Below are 17,750 nucleotides of genomic sequence, written 5' to 3' on the forward strand. Positions count from 1 at the left end.
AGTACTACTACTATTTTCATTATTGTTAAACGCGTATTCTTTAAATAAGCAATGGAAGCATATTTTGGTAGAGTTCAGACTCTTATTTTGAAAGAGCCAACAGGAGGCGCTCCATGCATCTCTCGTGTCAGTTTTCTGTTTTGTCCTCCTCCACCAGAGCATCTCCAGCTCTGCCGTTCTGCAGCGACGGAACCAGCGCTCCTGTCCTCGTTCAGAGGCAGCAAAGTGGGTCAGCGTAGCGCCGCAGACACCAGCCGGGCCGCCGGTGGGGATGGCGTCGCTCAGCCGTAGGCGCGGAGCGGCCAGGAGCGGCGTGGTGGAGAAGAGGAACCTGCTCACAGTGTGCAGGTAGATGATTCTACACTTCATGATAAAGATGGCTTCAAATTTTTTTTTTAATCAAGGGATTTGCTTTATATCTAGAAATATCTCATATATCTCTACATCCTCTTCCAAACAAAGCTTCTGAGTCAATGCAGAGGTCTAATTAGACATGGAAAGTAGGTATGTGGTGGGTTGTCTGTGCTGAACAGCTTAATGTCATCCAATTTTTTTCTCATTCACAGCATCCTCCTTCCTTCTTCATTAAACATTTATCATACATTCATATTTTTGTTCTTATACCTTCACACTCAGCCCAGTGAAGCTATAGATTGACAGATCCAACATACAGAAAGATGTTGCAGATGGCACACTTTTTATTTATTTTTATTTTTGTATTTAACTAAACAATCAACTTAATTAGTGGTCAGTGTCTGAATCATAGTTTGACATTGTTAAAAATAATATACCCATAAGAGCAACATTTAATTGAATATATTATTAAGAAATATGCAACAACAAAAAATTATATTCATTTTTGCAGCACAGCTTTTGAGTTTTATTTAAATAAACAGACCTACATTTATATGAACTTTGCTGAGGTGCGCACAGGCTTGTCATCTGCTTGTCTAGCTTGTCTTTGTTATTTACTGATCAAAGCTTGGAGTTCAGAGAGAATTGATGTATGGCCCTTTGAGTGCTGCTGACATGTCAGTTATTGACTGACAGCCAGTCCCTGATGAATGTTTTTGACAGTAAACGAAATCATAAAGGAAAGCGTTGATTGTTTATTCTGTCTTGACAATAGCTCATCTGAAAACAAGCCTGACAATGTAGCATTTTAGCCATGTTTAGAGACATGCTTAGGAGATAAGAAGCAACTTTTGCATCAGTGAATGTTTCTTTAAGAATTGAGCTTTAACATAATTAAAGCAGGCTGCAGCTCACTGACGGTGGATATTTTGCCAAAAATGTCCTGCTTCCACATTAGTCCTCATTAATGCTGACTGTCTCGGGGCAAAAAAAAAAAAAACAGAGCAAAGAAAAGATGCTGGAAAAGACTGGATGATGGGCATTCCAACAGGGTACATCTCTGCTTCCACACACCAGAATCAAAAGGCTAAATGTTTGCACTTAGATGATTAAAAGCGTATAAAAGAGTAAATAATTTGAGTGTAAAAGAGTAGGTTAACACACTATAGGTACTAATTCAGCAGCTTCACGTCTCTTTAAAAGGAACCACATTGACTTTTTATACTTATTTCTCCTGGGTGCTCTTTAATAGTTTATGCAAAAGTCTAATTTGTAGCAATTTATTCAGATGGCCTTTCTGTGATGTTTGTTTTTGTTACAGCTAAAGACAACTAAGATTTAGTTATCACAAGACAGTGCAAAACAAACAAGTAAATATACAGACAATGACATTATAAGTGAGCCAAATTACATAGATAGATAGATAGATATATAGATATATAGATAGATAGATAGATAGATAGATAGATAGATAGATAGATAGATATATAGATATATAGTTTATGTATAAAAACACCTTTTTCTATCCGACTATTCACTGGTTCTGCAGACAAAATCTCACAACCCCCCTGCATTACCTGGTGAATGCAAACACTCAAGATCTCTGATAATCAGATACATGGACGGGGGATCAACTGTTTTCTATCCTGATAAAGAATTCAATCCTCATCAACAAAACCAGGATTTGGATCTCTCGTTTTTCAAAATTGTTCTGGGGCTTCAGCAGAAAGTTATAGTAGTAATCAGTTAATCTAGTGATACATTTCTCAGTTCATTTATAAAAAATGCTCTTATGCTTGAACTAAAAAATATGACTGCAATAATATATATTATTGCAGAGTTTAACTGCATGGTATATTTCTTGAACATCTAATAAATATACCTACTAAACCCCAATGGGATAGAGCATGTTTACAAAGTTGTTTTTTTTTTAACCCTTAGATGCAAAATGTATTTATTTTATAATGTTTTTGCTTCCTTACTGCTCTGAGAGGGCTGTTATTTCAGCAAACAACATGTTTTAGAGTCTGTATACTATGGTGGCTGATCCTTGACATACATTAATTGTAAGTTACTCATAAGTGGTGGTGTCTAGATTATCCAAAACCTATGAGCAACTTTCCAAAAAAGTTAAATAACAATCCAAAGGACTTTCTTTCCAAGTTTGAAGACATTTTGCTTCCCATCCGGGAAACTTTTTAAATTCAATATGTCAGAAATAGCGTTGAGCTCGAGGCTTTATACAGTAGCCCAACAAAGCCATTTTGAAGTTATCAGATATTCATGGATGCCTTACTTGTTTTTAATTTTAATTTTAAATTGACTTGCTGCTCCATCTGAGATATGCAGTTATGGAATCTGCTGCCAGGTCATGTCAGGAACTGTCACCCTTACTCCAACTTTAAAAAACTCTCTGAAAAATTTGTTGAAAACTAACCAGCTATCTGTTCACATGTAGATTGTCTGTTTCCCTGTTACTGTAGAATTGCGTTTATTGTAAATTCATGCTGTTTGTATTTTTATGTGTTGTGTGAGCTCCTCAGTTTATTGTCTTGTTTAATGTTTATTGTCCCTACGTGCTTATATTTATATTGATGCATAAAACTGACATATTACTTAGTTTATATTGTCCTAATTTCAATAAAAAAAATAAAATACATTTTCTTTTGGTAGATTCTGATGTTTTCTATTTTAAGATTTTAAATGACAGAAGAAAAAAAAAAAAATTTTGGCACCTTACATAGGAACTAAAAAAAACAAATTCCTTTCATATTTTTCAAAACACTGATAAAAGTGACGCTCTAACCTTCAAAATGCTCTTTAATAATAATTTAAGAATTTGATAATAATTGTATGCAAAAATGATGATCGTATAGAAAATGCATTATTTTTCTGAGTTATAAGGAGCTTCTAGTGTGAGCTTGTGAACACACACGATCAGCTAAATTGTATAATGAAATATAAGATAATCTGAAGATTTATTAAATTATTTGGAAATATATTCAGAAATGTGTTTTTGAAATAGAGTGAAGAACTAGCAAACATTGGATTACATTTCCAAGAAATAAATAGGCGCTCTTAACATCTGCGCAACACATCTGGACACATACCTTCGATGTTATGGAACCTCCATCAATCCTTGAAAAAAAATAAGTCCAGTTAAGAAGTCTTGAAGTTGCCTTAAGTGATCTTTAGAAGCTTGCTTGTTTTGTGTCACTTCTTATTATTACTGGAGCAAACATTTGCCTCTCAATAGAGTCCATTATCAGCTCCTTATGTGTGTCTTACAGCATATGGTGCTGGTCAGGATATGGTCAACGCTGCACAACTTCTGACTTGATTAAAAAGCATAATTAAGGTAGATGACATTGCATTGGAGATAATAAATGTGCTGTTTTCTAAACCAGGTTTTGAATTTCCCTCACAGTGAAATGTGCTTTGTGAACGTCATACTGAAATAACACTGATTAGCTGCTTACCTGTCCAGATCTGCTTTTTTTTAATGGAGGCTGCAAAAGTTTATATTGAATGCAGAGATTATAAAAAATACCATCCTTCAATGGATACAGGCAGGCAGAGTGGTTATTTATTGCCCATTTTACAAATGTTAGTAAAAGATACAGGACTTAAAAAGAAACAGAAACATCAAGTGTTTTTTTTATTTTTTATTGCAATATTATGTAGTCTCAAAAAATATAAAAAACTATTAGATTTGAACTAATGCAAAATGAAACTACTCAAATGACTAAAGCAGGCTTAATGTTTTACAGTTAAGAAAAATAGGATTCTGAATGGAAAGATCTGTAACAGGGTATTTTAAGGTTTCTGAAAGTCGATTATAGGTGAAGTTTATCAGGTGTTGAACAGGAAGCTAACCATCCATCGTCATCCTGTTGCTAAGCAACACTGAGGACAGCGAGATGCAGAGCGAGATTTAAAGTTAGATTATGTAGTTAGTGTCCACGGCTACACGCAGTTTGACAGGATTCACTGTGCACATGCAGAAACACACGGAAACACATGGTTGCCCTGTGTGCTGAATGTCCTTCCTGTGTAATTAGTTCCAATCAGATTAAACTCAGTCGGTTTGTGCTGCACAGCGAGGCTGTTTTCATCACAGGAGATTATTTAAGACATTTATGCTGCTGTTGTGGAAAAATCAACATGTAAATTAATTCATGTTATTCTACTTAAACTGAGATAATTGTATTGGCATTACTAATCTGAGTGATTTTGGTCCTTTTTTTAATGGAGGTTATGTATAGATTAGTAACATACTTATGTGTTTGTCCTCTTTCTGTTCAGGTTTTCAGTGAAGACCCTGCTGGATCGTTCTTGTTTTGAAACCATCGACGACTCTTCGCCAGAGTTTGTTAACTTCGTGTCCATCCTGGAGCACATCCTCAGTCATCGGCTCAAAGGCATGTAAAGCTTATGTGACAGAGGGAAGACACCGATAGAGGCTGTTTGTGTACAGTGCAGTGTGTAAATTTAATTAATCTAATTATTACCGCTTCACCCTTTTAAAGTTTTCCTCACAATAGCCTCAGCTGTCAATATTAAGTTGTTTGGCATATCTGTGATTAAACCAGCAGTAACCTAAGTGCCTTCAGCAGTTTGCCACAAGCTTCCCAATAAAAACAGCAAACATGTGGAGGAAGGGATGCCCTAATTTGAAAATAATACCAGTATGGGTCCTGATAATAAAGAACACTTTATATGGGGTATCAGTGAAAAGGGCCTGAACCACTGGAGCAGATTTATTTATTAAATTTCTATAATAAATGTTAAGTTTGGTTAAAAATCAGTTAAAAAGTAGAAAAGTGGCTTTGGTTTAATAAATACAGTTAGTTTGAACCCTTATAGTTACATAGTTGTTTTGAGGATCCTGTTAACATGATTCACTGTTTTTGTGATTTCCTTTTCTGGCCTTATACTAATCTCATCTAACTCATCATACATGCTTGTAGACAGAAATTTAAGACAGGCTCTTTTAAAATGCAACAGTAACAAAAATAACATTAAAACAAAAAATTTCAATTATTGCATTTGCATTTAAAGTAACAAAATGTGAATTGGTGCATCCCTAATATAGCTGATGTGAAATATAGTGGTGCCAGCATTATGCTGTGGGGATGGCTGCCCTTAACAGGCAAAGGAGCTTTGGGCAACTTGATAAAATGTGGTGAGAAGATGGATGGAGCTAAATCAAAGTTTGAAATTGGAATAAAATATATAAGAGGCTGCAAAAGGCTGGGCAATGGTAGGGTGGTAGTCCTAAACATACAGCTAGAGCTAAAATGTAATGATTTAGATAAACATTATTAATGTGTTCCTATGTGATGGATCTAGATTTAATGAAGAACCTTTGGTGATACACGAAAATAGTTCTTAATGCTTTCCATCCAGTTTGGCTAGGCTTGAGCTATTTAGGTAAAAAAATAAAATGAAAAACAAAATCAGTCTGTTGATTTACAAAGCTGGTCCAGACCTGTCCTGCCCCCAGAAAAAATGTTTACAGCTGCAACTGCAGTAAGAAGGACTTCATGTTTTCAGATCACATTTCTTCCGCTTCGTAACTTTTTTGTTGCTCTATTACACGATTTGTTGAGGTTCTGTTATTCAATAAAAATTAATGGGCAGTAACTTTTGCAACTCAATGTAAGGTTTATATTATCCAGACGGATGAGTGGGAGGTGTCATTATGGCTGCATATCACTGACTTACCAAGATGATTTGACTTCCAAAATGTAGAATTAGAAAATTGGTCAGATTTCAATATAAACAACAGTAACTGATTTAAATGCAATCATTGATATACCGGTACTTTTGAACATTTCTTAAGTTACCCAGTTTTCCCCAATTACTGCAACCAGTCAAAGGAAATTCGAGACAATTTTATACAGTTAAAATTTTAAATAATTTTCAATAACTGTTTATAGTTTCTGAAAAATTATTAAACTTCCCTTGGTAAATGATAAACTGTCTTGAGAATTAGTCCTTAAATGGAGCAAATTAATTGGCTGATGGGAGAGGAAACACATTTGGTTGAAATAATCAAGTTGTGGTCTAAAATCTTTAGATGAAACAGAGGGAAAATCAATGACATCTAATTAAATTCTGTTCATTTATATAACAATAATTTATAACAGATGTCCACTCAAGGCAATTTACAGTCCAGTTAATATCCAATTATCTAGATTTAAATTGAGTCTGTCCATCTCATTCCTATACAGTCCTACTTTTATCTAAAAACAATATGTCTTGCAACAATAATTTAGCACAAATAAGAGGCTGGGATTAGTTTCATCTCATTTTTTAAATGCTCTTATTTGAGCAACACCACTTTCAAAAATGTTTTTATAAAAGAAATCCTATTTTTATGTCTTTTTGGCTTAGGTCAGACCACATGGTTTGGTTATGAGAGTCCTCTGAGTTTCTGGGATTACATAAAAGGGGCCTGCAGTAAAGTGCCTCATAACTGCATCCGAAGCATCGAGAGCATGGAAAATGTACGATCATCAAGAGCAAAGGTGTGGCCCCCACCATGCAGGCACCATATTATATTTTCCAACACTGCAGGAGAGCTAGAGGAGAGATGCAGCAGCATAAAACATGTGGATATTCAACATATACAATACAAGCAATGAAAAACAACAGGACTTAAATCATTGGTGTTTATGGAGAACATTGCTGTCTTAGCTGAATTTAACGCATGTGTTATTTTGGAGGAATCCCCTTCTATAATATGTAACTGATTAAAATATGTACCAAGTTACATTTTTCCCACTACACCTTTAAGACTGATCTACTTTTTTTTTATTAGTTTGTATTATTTTTAAATAGAAAAATATTTTTTTTACACCCTAAAAATATAAAAACAAATGGCTCAAATTATATTTTGTCAACACCTAGTCATGAACTGATATTTCATATTATACACATATACATGTGTTAAGCTTATAGTTGATTTAAGTGAGGTGACATTTCTTCTCTGCATCTTTGCAGGGCAGAGCATGGATCAGGGTTGTTCTGATGGAGAAGCGACTTTCAGAGTACATTTCATTTGCTCTGAAGGACTTCAAAACCACAAGGTCTTCAAATAAATAAAAAAAGAAAGATTTTGCTGCTTCTCTTGCATTCCCTGCACTGAATAAATGCTGGTTTGTGTTGACCCTAGGAGGTTTTTTGAGGAAGGAGCGATCATGCTGGTAGAAGAGGCAGGACTGCTGGCAGACACGCTCATCGGCCTTAACACCATTGATTTCAGGTGCCTATCATGACTGACTGCCCATAATTAGTTGGTGAGATTGTCTCTTACTGTTGTCTTGGTGTTTTTATAAGGAAAATAAGAATATAAACTCTTTTGGTCGCCCTTTCAAAAAGAAATGAAATAACACAAAAATTATATAAAATATCAGATTTCATTTTTTACCAAATCAATGATGACACAATAAATATAAATTGCTGCCTCTTATTACCGGTATATTAAAGTCCTGCTTTGATGGCATTACTGTTCTTCTTTGCAGAAGCATCATATTGTTGGGATTTGTCAAGCATTTTCTGGGCTAAAGATTTTTTCCATTTTTTAATATATTTTTTTTAAACCCTCACGCCATAGCTGTTGTTTGTGCTAATATTGCAGTTACCACAGTATCATCTCCAAAGAACACATTTACCTCTCTTAAGACATAAACTCATAAACAAAACGAAACAAACAGATGCTGCGATATAAAGGTTCGACCCACTTCCAGATGTTTGATCGAGCTGAAATTTTGCATGTCACGTTATTTAAATCTCTATACATTAAGTAGCAAATTACAGCTCTGAAGTATTTATGGTTTCTGACTTACAGGTGTTTGAACTGAGTAAAGTCTTAAATGGAGCCTGTTGAGTGTCGAGCAGTGTTCCCGTTTTTTTCTATTGGAAAGGACTCACACCACAGGAGACTTGATGAAATTAAAGTAACTTATGGTGATGATGCCCGTTAATTGACCTTGCAAAATGTTTAACAAGGTTATATTATGGGACACTTTCAATCACTATAAGTTACTTTCATTTGATCTAAAGTCTCCCATTGTGTGGGTCCTTTCAAATGCAAAAACTCAGACTTGACTCAGTTTTAACACCAGTAAATCAGAAACCACAATTAGTTCAGAGCTGTAATTTGCTATTTAATCTATAGAGATTTCAATTTCTCCACATGCAAAATTTCAGCTTGATCAAACATCTGGAAGTGGGCCAGGGGCATAACCTATTGAACGCCCCTTGTATATAATAGTAAATGTGTCACAGAAGCATAAAATTAACAAAAAACATGCAATAAAATTACAATAACACCCAACTTGCTGTGTGTTACTGTAGGTCAACAAATGAAAATGTGAATGAAGCTCCAATCATGGTCAGATAACTCTATATATGAAATAAATCCACCACATCTTCCATTCAAAATATAACAAGTTATTTACAAAAATAATTCAAATTCAAGTCAAATAAAATCCTTTAAAAAATGTTGACTGAACTAGTGAAACCCAAACCAACTAACCTCACATTTACACAAAGAAGAAATAAAAAATGTTTGAAAATCATGATCAATAAAATGATGCAACCATGTCACAGTTAGGCATAGATTTTATGTTTTAGAACCAAAATTTATCTTCAAGATTTTGGAGTGAGGTCAAATTAGCTTTTAACTAATTTAGAGTAATTGGATTGGGTTCAGAGTCAGACCAATGCACAATGCAAGTCCAAGCAGATAAATAAAACATTTCTTAGTCCAATAATGTTTAATTAAATGATTTACCCAATCAGAAGTCAATAACCATTTAGATAATTCATTCTTAGCCTTATGTGTTTATTCCCAATAGAATAATCAGGATAAATCAATGATGCAATGTTTCAAAGGATATTGCATTTTTGGACAGAGCATTGATATTAAATCGTTCTGTAGAGCCCATAAAAATCTTCATGATATCTTTCAGTGTAGTGGCAGTGTGATGGTCTGGGGCAGCATTGGGGCGCTTTTAGCTTCTTTAACTAGGTTTGGTTATTAGCTAACAGCTAATAGACTTGTTTAAAAGGAATCTCTGGTCATATTTTAGCAGTCAAAATGTAAAGGAGCAGAGTAAATTCATGGTTAAACCCTTATCGAGATAAAGTTTATATCAACTTTTATATCAAGCATTTGGTTCGCTACCATTTGGCTTCACTAAAGCTTATGTCCAAATTAATTCTTATTTATCTTGATATACTGTATAAATCTCGATATACTGTATATACAGTGCTTGCTTGTTTATTCTTAATGCACATTTTTCCTCCTTGTTTGCACCTTCTTTAATTACTATGCCAATATGTGACCAGTGAATTTGTGCTGTGATTAATAAAGCTCATCTAATCTAATCTAATCTAATCTAATCTAATTAAATATCATGGTTTATGGCATAATGAAGTTCATAAAAAACAAATACCCAAACAAACCCAGATTTCCTTACCTTTACTGTTGTATAATGTATAGATCAAAAGCTCCTAAAACTCTCACTGTTTAAAGAAAAGGAGAAAATAATGACAAATTTTTTTTTGAACCAATTGTAAAAGCTCTTTTTAATTTTTAGCAGTGGTGGGCATATATATATATATATATATATTTATATATATATATATATATATATATATATATATATATATATATATATATATATATATATATATATATATATATATATATATTTCTTTTATAGAATAACCTCACTGTAATCTTGGAATTAATCTAGATTAATTTTCAATTCTGCCAAAGACATTCATGATATGTTTGCTACCTAAATAAGTAAAGGTAAATCTTTGAACAGGTTTGTATCATATGAACCTCTAGTCCTAGAAATAAAATAGGTAAATAAATACCACAGAAGCTACATTTTCAAAAAGCTTCCCACTTTAACCACATTCACCCAAGCAATCATCAAGAAGCAAACCTAATGTGGTAATCATTTGTGGTGTCCTGGTTAAATGAAATTTAAAATGACACAACATAACGTACCTAAAGCAAACTTCTCTTATTTCGCTGCTTTCTGCACGGCATGCTGGTCATGTATTCTAATGATAGTTCGTCTCGCAGGTAGTATGTAAGACTGACCTGTAGCCGCTTGGAGAACAATCTTGAGCCCATCATCTTCAACCATGCTGATGGCGGCAACTGGTGGCAATCCACTGAGCAAGTAGATTAGTTAAAGTGACTGATAGAACTGTGCTGAGGAGCTTGACTCGGTTGCACTCAAACATTGTAGTTTGATGAACACGACTCTTCCCCAGAGCTACATGAGTGCTTGGCCCAGCCGGCATCTTCCACGTTGGCAAAGGGATGCTTTGCGTTTAGGTGGTACTTGAGACTGGAAGAACTCCTGCAGTAAACTAATTCCGCATTTCACAAGATGCAAACAGCTTTAGTCCCGTCGAGGTTCCCATTGGGAAACTTCCCTGAAGCAAACCTGGCGCCTTTATAGCTGCATCCATGTCAGCATGTCACTTTCAATGTGATAATTTCACAGTGCGCCTACACCGGTTGGAAGACTGATTTGTTCCCGCCCCCAGATAAATATTTCTGCTAAAATATCAACGTGAAAGTCATAATAGCTGACTTAGAATAGACCCAGCTTCCAAACCAACAGTGGGAATAGATTAAAGGCAATATTTTTATTGCCTGATAAGACTTTGGTGTTTTTTTTCATAGTCCTGCCTGGCAATTTGGCAATAAAAATAATTGTCTTGATGCCAAAAAGAGCCCAACAGATTTTGCTCTCACAAGTGGAGCAGTACGGATATCGCCATTGTGTTCTGCTTGATTTATGCATAAAAATAGCTTTATTATAAATCATGCAGGGAGTATTACAGATTATATGGACACTGCAATGTAAGTAGAAAGAGTTTGATATTAACACAGTATGTCAACGCCGATAAAGGCCCACCTCTAATTTATAGTAATTTGTTTATTTGTTGTCTGTCACAATTTTTTTTGGAAGGAGCAACTCAGGTGAAGAGACATCTTTTAGGATAATCAGTGTTTTAGAGTTAGTTTAAAATTATTTTTTTTAATTTAAAGATACAGAAGAAACAGTGTTGATTTTTTATTTTGTTTTCTCTTTATAGTTTCTGTCTAAAGGGGGAGGGTCTGGACGACAGCTGCCCTGCTGTCATCGACTACACCCCTTACCTGAAGTTCACACAGAGGTATATGCACTGAAATGATTCGCATCAGACATACTTAAGACACTACGGTTCAGTTACTAAACCCTACTGCTGGTAATACCGGTACCTTGGTTATTCCTACTCATTTAGGACTGTTGACCTTAGACGTGTTTTAATGTGGTTGAATCACCATTGAGCTGAAACAACAAAAATAACATTGCTTCAACTTTTTACAGAGACCATTAGATTGTAATTGGAATTCCCCCGTTAGTTCAAAAAGATCATTAAGCAATGCACTATAACAATATTCTAAGGCATTCAGAGAAACAGGCCCATATTAGTAGAAACATTTCACCAAAATTTTCATCCAATATTTTCCACAAAGGCATCCTTGTTTGCATCCAGTTAAAATTTCAGGAACATTTATTAAACGTTACATTTCTGATAAATGGAAAGGGGGGGGGGGGGATCTTTTTGCTGACATGCCTCCTAAACTGTCTTGGATGTGACTCCATCACCAGATGGCAATCTTTGCTGCTCTGAATATTTTAGGGGTGGCAATAACATTCAAAGGATATTTTCCTAATGGAAAATGGAAATGGAAAAAATTATATTTGTAAAATTTTGAGTGTTAAGAATATGCTACTGTTTATATTTTTGCATAAATAAAAAATGTTAAGGATGTAATAAATGGTAAACAGTGCAAACTGTATTATTGTAGTTAAAATGTAGTGAAAATACAATACTTTTTGCTGACCAATTTGAAGAAATAAGTCAATAGAAATCCAGTCTTTTACATGCCAGCAAATGAAAAAACTCCACTTGATCTGCTTTCAAGGAGGAAGATTGAATTGGACAAAGGGTCAGACCTGTCAGTATGCCGGACATGAATGCATACTAATGTGTGGCTGGGTTTGCTTCCCTGCTTAGTGCAGACAGCATCAGCAGCGATGAGGAGGAGATGAGGACTCTGGGAAGTAGCGGCAGTGAGAGCAGCACTCCTGACAAGACAGCCACCGCTGCATCAATCTTCACAGAGCAGAGCACTTTGTTCAGCAAGTGCAAACGCTTTGAGCAGAAGTATCGCATGGCTCTGGAGCAGAAGGTGTGTTGTTCTGTGCTGAAGAGGCTGGATGACCTTAGCCTGCCGGTGTGACATTTTGTTAGGAGCATGCATATTGATGAGCTGGATGTTTTTTAAAAATGCAGAGCCAACATTCTGTAAAGATCACAGATTTGAAACCAGCTCCTACAGCATCAAAAATGTGACTTTTATGTGCTTTTTGTCTGTTGTGGAAACAAACGTCTCAAATATGCATAAATTCAGCAGTGTGTTCTTTGGGATTAAACCAACAGGCATGTTTGTGTGCCTGTGTTTGTTTGCCCACTTCAGGGTTACCTGGAAGAGTTGGTTCGTCTACGGGAAGCCCAGCTGTCAGAGGCTGTTTCACACAACAAAGCCCTTCATCAGAGCCTAGCAGACACACATCTCTCCCACACACTGGAGAAACAGCAGCTTGAGTATATCATAGTGGAACTGCAGAACCAGCTGTGCGTCTCCTTCAGAGGGTTTTTGCGTGTGTGTCTTGAAGCATGTGCATGCGTGAAGGCGAATCAGTGGGGAGCTTTTCAGCAAATCTCAGTGCAAACTTGGCATTTATGTTCTGAACCTTGTGGGTCTGTGTACTCGCCTGCAGTTTGTTATGACTGGCTTAGTGCCATAACAAATAAAGAGAGACCACACCACAAGCAAAGGTGCAAACAAAAAATACGTATAATTCAATTCAGTTTCAATCCAGTTTATTTATATAGTACCAATTCACAGAACATGTCATCTCCAGGTACTTTAAAGAGACAATTCAACCAGATCATACAGTCAAATTGATTCAAAGTTTTCTATCTAAGGAAAACTAACTGGTTATATTGACTCATTTACTCAAAGACAATCCCTCACACCAAGAATGCTTGTAGCGACAGTGGAGAGGAAAAATTCCCTTTTAACATGAAAAAACCTCCAGCAGAACCAGGCTCAGTGTGAGCGGCCATCTGCTGAGGCTGACTGGGGTTCAAGGAGACAGAAGCAGAGACACAGAAAGAAGCAGAGATACAAAAGGCAACTGTGAACCAGCTCCACAGGTGGCCTCATCTAGGAAATGCACAGCCAGGCAGATGAGCTCCGAACCAGCTCCCATGTCAGAGGATGAAGAGAGCACATACAGTCAATCACAGTCAGAGAAACAGGAAGCAGAGTGATCCCTAAAAGATGCAGGACAACTGGAATTGGGTGTTTCTTCCAGAGTTTATCTGTATTAACTTGATTCATCTTCCCATCAACTACGTATGACTCGCCTTCCAGCTCCTGAAGATAAAAATCATGCCCACTGCATGATGCTGACACCACCGTGTTTCGCTGTGGATGAAGTGTGAAGTTTTTTGTCTTATTCCGTGTCCCCCATATTACTTGTGGCATACCTGACTTCCTATCGCTTTCCTTTCCAAACTCTTTTCTTGTTGCTACTTGACTTCAGATGTCTGAAGTTCACAATCTATTTTTGTCTGGTAAAAGGATTATCTTGCTTGCTTTTACAGTTTAACAGTTCTTCGTAAAGTGATGGAAGCTTTTCATGTTATTTCACGACCTAGCTGTGCTTTAGAGATCTCAGAAGCATCTCTAATCTATTTGCTGTGTTTCTCCCTCTTCATTACGCTGTTGTCTTATTTTTTTTTAGCAAAGCTGCTTGGGAGACAGAAACAGAACAGCTAGATGTATTTAAAATTCAATCACACACACAAGTGGACTGCAACCATGTTTAGGTGACAGTCCAATGGGCCTGGATTTTATTAAGGAATATTAGGGTGAAGTGGCTCAAATAAAAACATATGCCACACTTGACAAATTTTTGTTTAAATAAAAAGAGAAACTATGTTGTCATTCCTCTTCATTGCAGCGCTCTATGTTTAGTCGGCCTATCACATAAAATATCACACTAATATGTTTGCTTGTGAAACCAAAAAGGTTATACAAGGAACTGAATGTTTTTGTGTTAAATTAGATTATTTTCATTCACACATTTCTTTCACTCTTCCATTCTCTAAAACCCTAAACTCATTCGGTCATTGTCTAAAAATGCACTTAATGTTTTTATTGCTTTTATCAAGTTCTGTTTGTCTTTGTTTGATATTTTTAACCACTGTACAGCACTTTGGATAAATTAGTTTTAAATTTCCTCTATAGTTGAAATACATGTCGATCCTTAAAACACTTGTAGCACCAAAATACCTGAATCTTAACTGAACGTTTTGTTTTAATATTTAATCTCCTTAACATGATGGATTCAAAGCTGAGCTATACAAGCTGAATATCTACAGAGATGCATGTATTCCTTCCTGAAATGTTTAGAAATGTTGTTGGGACTTGTAACCTGGGCTTTTTGGGATGTTATCAAAAGATTTTAGAAGGGGATGGAAATAATTCAGATTTATTATATTTATATTTATTTAGACTTATTATATTTATATTATATATATATTTTTTTTAATTTTCAGGACTGTGCTGAAAAACAACGATTTGCGTTCCAGGCAGGAATTAACAGCCCATCTGACCAATCAGTGGCCGTCTCCAGATGCCTTGGATGCTAATGCTGTTGCCTTGGATACGCTCTTGTACAGGAAAAGCACCGGGCAATGGGAGGAGTAAGTAATATTTTTTAAATCATCAGTTCCTCCCATTCATGCACCAAACATGCTCAGAATGTCATTAATTCCCATATTTTCCTTTTAAAATATAATTCAGTTGAAATATTACTAAAACACTTAACAAAAGGAACAAAACCCCCTTATCTCAGAACTTAAACACTGAAAGCATCGTTAAGGTGGCCACAAAACAATAAAAGGACACTTAATCCACCGTCAATCTTTGTTTAAAGTGGAAGGTTTTCTGGCTTTATGCACAATTATTAAGAAAGAATTGCATGTTTGAAAGTCTCTTTGTGCTTTTGTCCAATGCTTGCGTTATGATAAAGGGTTCCTACACAAAGATGGGATCCAAATTGCATCACAATTTTAGATCTATGTCCTGTTTAACAAATAGCATTTCCTAATTTATTGAATCCTACTATATTGTAATTAAGTTGAACTGGACAGTGTGTAATCATGCTACATTCACACTGCACATAATTTCAGCAGCGAAGAAGAGTCTATTACTTCTTTAGTGATGCTTGTCCACATTAAGGTCAGAGCAGCTTGACGTTCCTGAAGCGCATCCAGTAAAGTGTGTCCAGATGCATCTAATGCTTCTGCTGCTTCTGTGTTCAGCGGTAGAGAGCAGCTTTGCTATATTTGCTGTGAAAAGTTGGTAAAAAGTAGTTTTAACATGTTTTCAAGTGAGAAAGCACTCCTCAAAAATCCTGCCTTATATTATTTTGCTGTTGGAGCCGCCCAGACCCTCACATACCGGTGGTGTGCTGTCACTGGGAATCCGCAGCAGCAGCTGCCTCAGGCCAGGACGCTTCTTGGGGCCTTTCTCCTGCGACTGGAGATATATGTATCTCCAGGTGTGTGGTACAAACTGCAGGCACTAGGATAATAAAATCGAACATATTTTGCCGGCAGGTTTTGAAATTTTAAGTTAATTTAAGTGTTAATAAACATTTTAGGAGGAGATGATCATAGCGCTCTGCATCAGCAGCTCTGTGTCTGTCTCCCTGCCAGCACATCCAGATCCCCTTCTCTGATTGGTTGAATTGGCCTGATGGTATTCTAAGGCTTGCAAAGTTTTCATTTTGAAACCTAATCATATAACAAGGACTGACACTTATATGTTTTTGTCTCTAGGTGGCATCTGTTGGATTCACACATTTGGCATCAAATCCCTCATTTTCTGGAACACTAAATTACCATGATGATACTTGTATACAGTTGACTAAAAAACTGGACATTTTTAAGTCTTTAAGTAATATAAATATTACACCACACCTTGTTTGATACACAATTCTCTCCCTTGGCTGCTTTTTTATGATTTCTTCATTATGTCACGTTGTTGTAACATTTAAAGTGTCCGCATTTAACTCAAATGTTATAATTTCAACTTTTGGACGCTTAAATGGTAAATGGCCTGTACTTATATAGCACTTTTTCAAATCAGAGGATTTTACATTACATTCAATCATTCGTGCACACACTGATGGTGGCAAGTTACATTGTAGCCACAGCTGCCCTGGGGCTCACTGACAGAAGTGAGGCGGCCATACACTGGTGCTACCGGGCCCTCTGACCACCATCATTAGGAGCATTCACAGGTCATTCAAAATCATAGTCATAATCATTACATTTTTCACTTGGATTATTTAAAAAAATCTCCAAAACACCTATAGGTATACTTGCATTTAGCAATTAAGATAACTTAGTTAGTTCTGTTTGACATAAAGCAGGAAAAGGATCAGTTTGATTTTATGTTAAGCCACAGTTTTTGTTTCATTTTCTTCCAGAAAGAGTTTCCAGAGTCTGGAGCAGCTGTCTGCAGGGATGAGCCTCACATCAAACACACAAGGCATGTCTCCTCTTATAAAAGCAAAGACCTTTAAACCATAACTTGGACATTAGATGTGCGTGCTTTTTCTTTCAGGTAAAGAGGAAACGCCATCTCTCAGAGGTCTGTGTGGCTCACTGACCTCCGTAGCCAGCTATAAATCTCTGGCCAGCTTGAAGTCCAATGAGGGTTTGGCCAGCGCTGCGACAGAGTTTAGCAGCCCGGGTGTTACTCCATCATAGGATTTATGACGGCTCATCAGATCAAGCAATTCAGGAACTTTGCTCATGCCAGTGATGCTGATATTATTTCTTCTGTTTCTGAATGTGGAGCGTGAGCTGAAGATGACCTGATGGCACTAAGAGACTGAACATTGTCCCAGCTTTGTCAAGTGTTCAAATTATGTCGCTGCTTATCTGTGTAGCTTTATTTCTCCCCAGCTTTGGAAACAAAGTGAATCGATTTTAAAGATGCAGTATCAATTCCAATCTCCTGTGTCAATGTTGCAAAGATCATTTTTAGAGAATACAGCAAATACTCATCAAAACACATCAGATCAGCTGCTACTTTCAAGCAGCCTAAATGGAGCACTGCTCTGGTTAAAATACTGGGTCTTTAATTAAGATGTTTGTCTTTGTTTCTTTTTTTTCATCAGTGTTGTTTGATATCGTCTCACAATTCTGTTCTCAGG

At 36.2% G+C, this 17,750-nt stretch overlaps 1 protein-coding gene across 2 annotated transcripts; it reads left to right on the forward strand.

Annotated features, from left to right (window-relative positions):
• The first annotated feature begins 115 nt into the window (after positions 1-115).
• rundc3b (RUN domain containing 3b) lies at positions 116-17,589 on the forward strand. 2 transcript variants are annotated; one of them, XM_038276595.1, is made up of 11 exons: positions 116-348; positions 4,660-4,775; positions 6,754-6,887; positions 7,363-7,448; positions 7,535-7,624; positions 11,494-11,574; positions 12,463-12,637; positions 12,926-13,083; positions 15,112-15,225; positions 17,019-17,080; positions 17,156-17,589. In XM_038276595.1, exons 1-11 carry the CDS (start codon positions 272-274, stop codon positions 17,299-17,301), a joined length of 1,239 nt encoding a protein of 412 aa, XP_038132523.1. In that variant the 5' UTR covers positions 116-271; the 3' UTR covers positions 17,302-17,589. The 2 variants fall into 2 exon arrangements, with proteins under 2 accessions (XP_038132523.1, XP_038132522.1); XM_038276594.1 differs by having other exon boundaries at positions 118-348; positions 15,079-15,225.
• Positions 17,590-17,750: the final 161 nt, after the last annotated feature.

This window comes from Cyprinodon tularosa, unplaced genomic scaffold (assembly GCF_016077235.1).
Source record: "Cyprinodon tularosa strain WSP-4 unplaced genomic scaffold, ASM1607723v1 ctg1255, whole genome shotgun sequence".
NCBI lineage: Eukaryota > Metazoa > Chordata > Actinopteri > Cyprinodontiformes > Cyprinodontidae > Cyprinodon > Cyprinodon tularosa.

Excerpts from the sequence above, each read along its gene's own strand:
- rundc3b (XM_038276594.1), top strand. The coding sequence starts at position 272 with ATGGCGTCGCTCAGCCGTAGGCGCGGAGCGGCCAGGAGCGGCGTGGTG. Across the intron at positions 4,776-6,753 it reads CCTCAGTCATCGGCTCAAAG|GTCAGACCACATGGTTTGGT; the intron begins GCATGTAAAGCT and ends TTTTTGGCTTAG. Across the intron at positions 12,638-12,925 it reads GCATGGCTCTGGAGCAGAAG|GGTTACCTGGAAGAGTTGGT; the intron begins GTGTGTTGTTCT and ends TGCCCACTTCAG.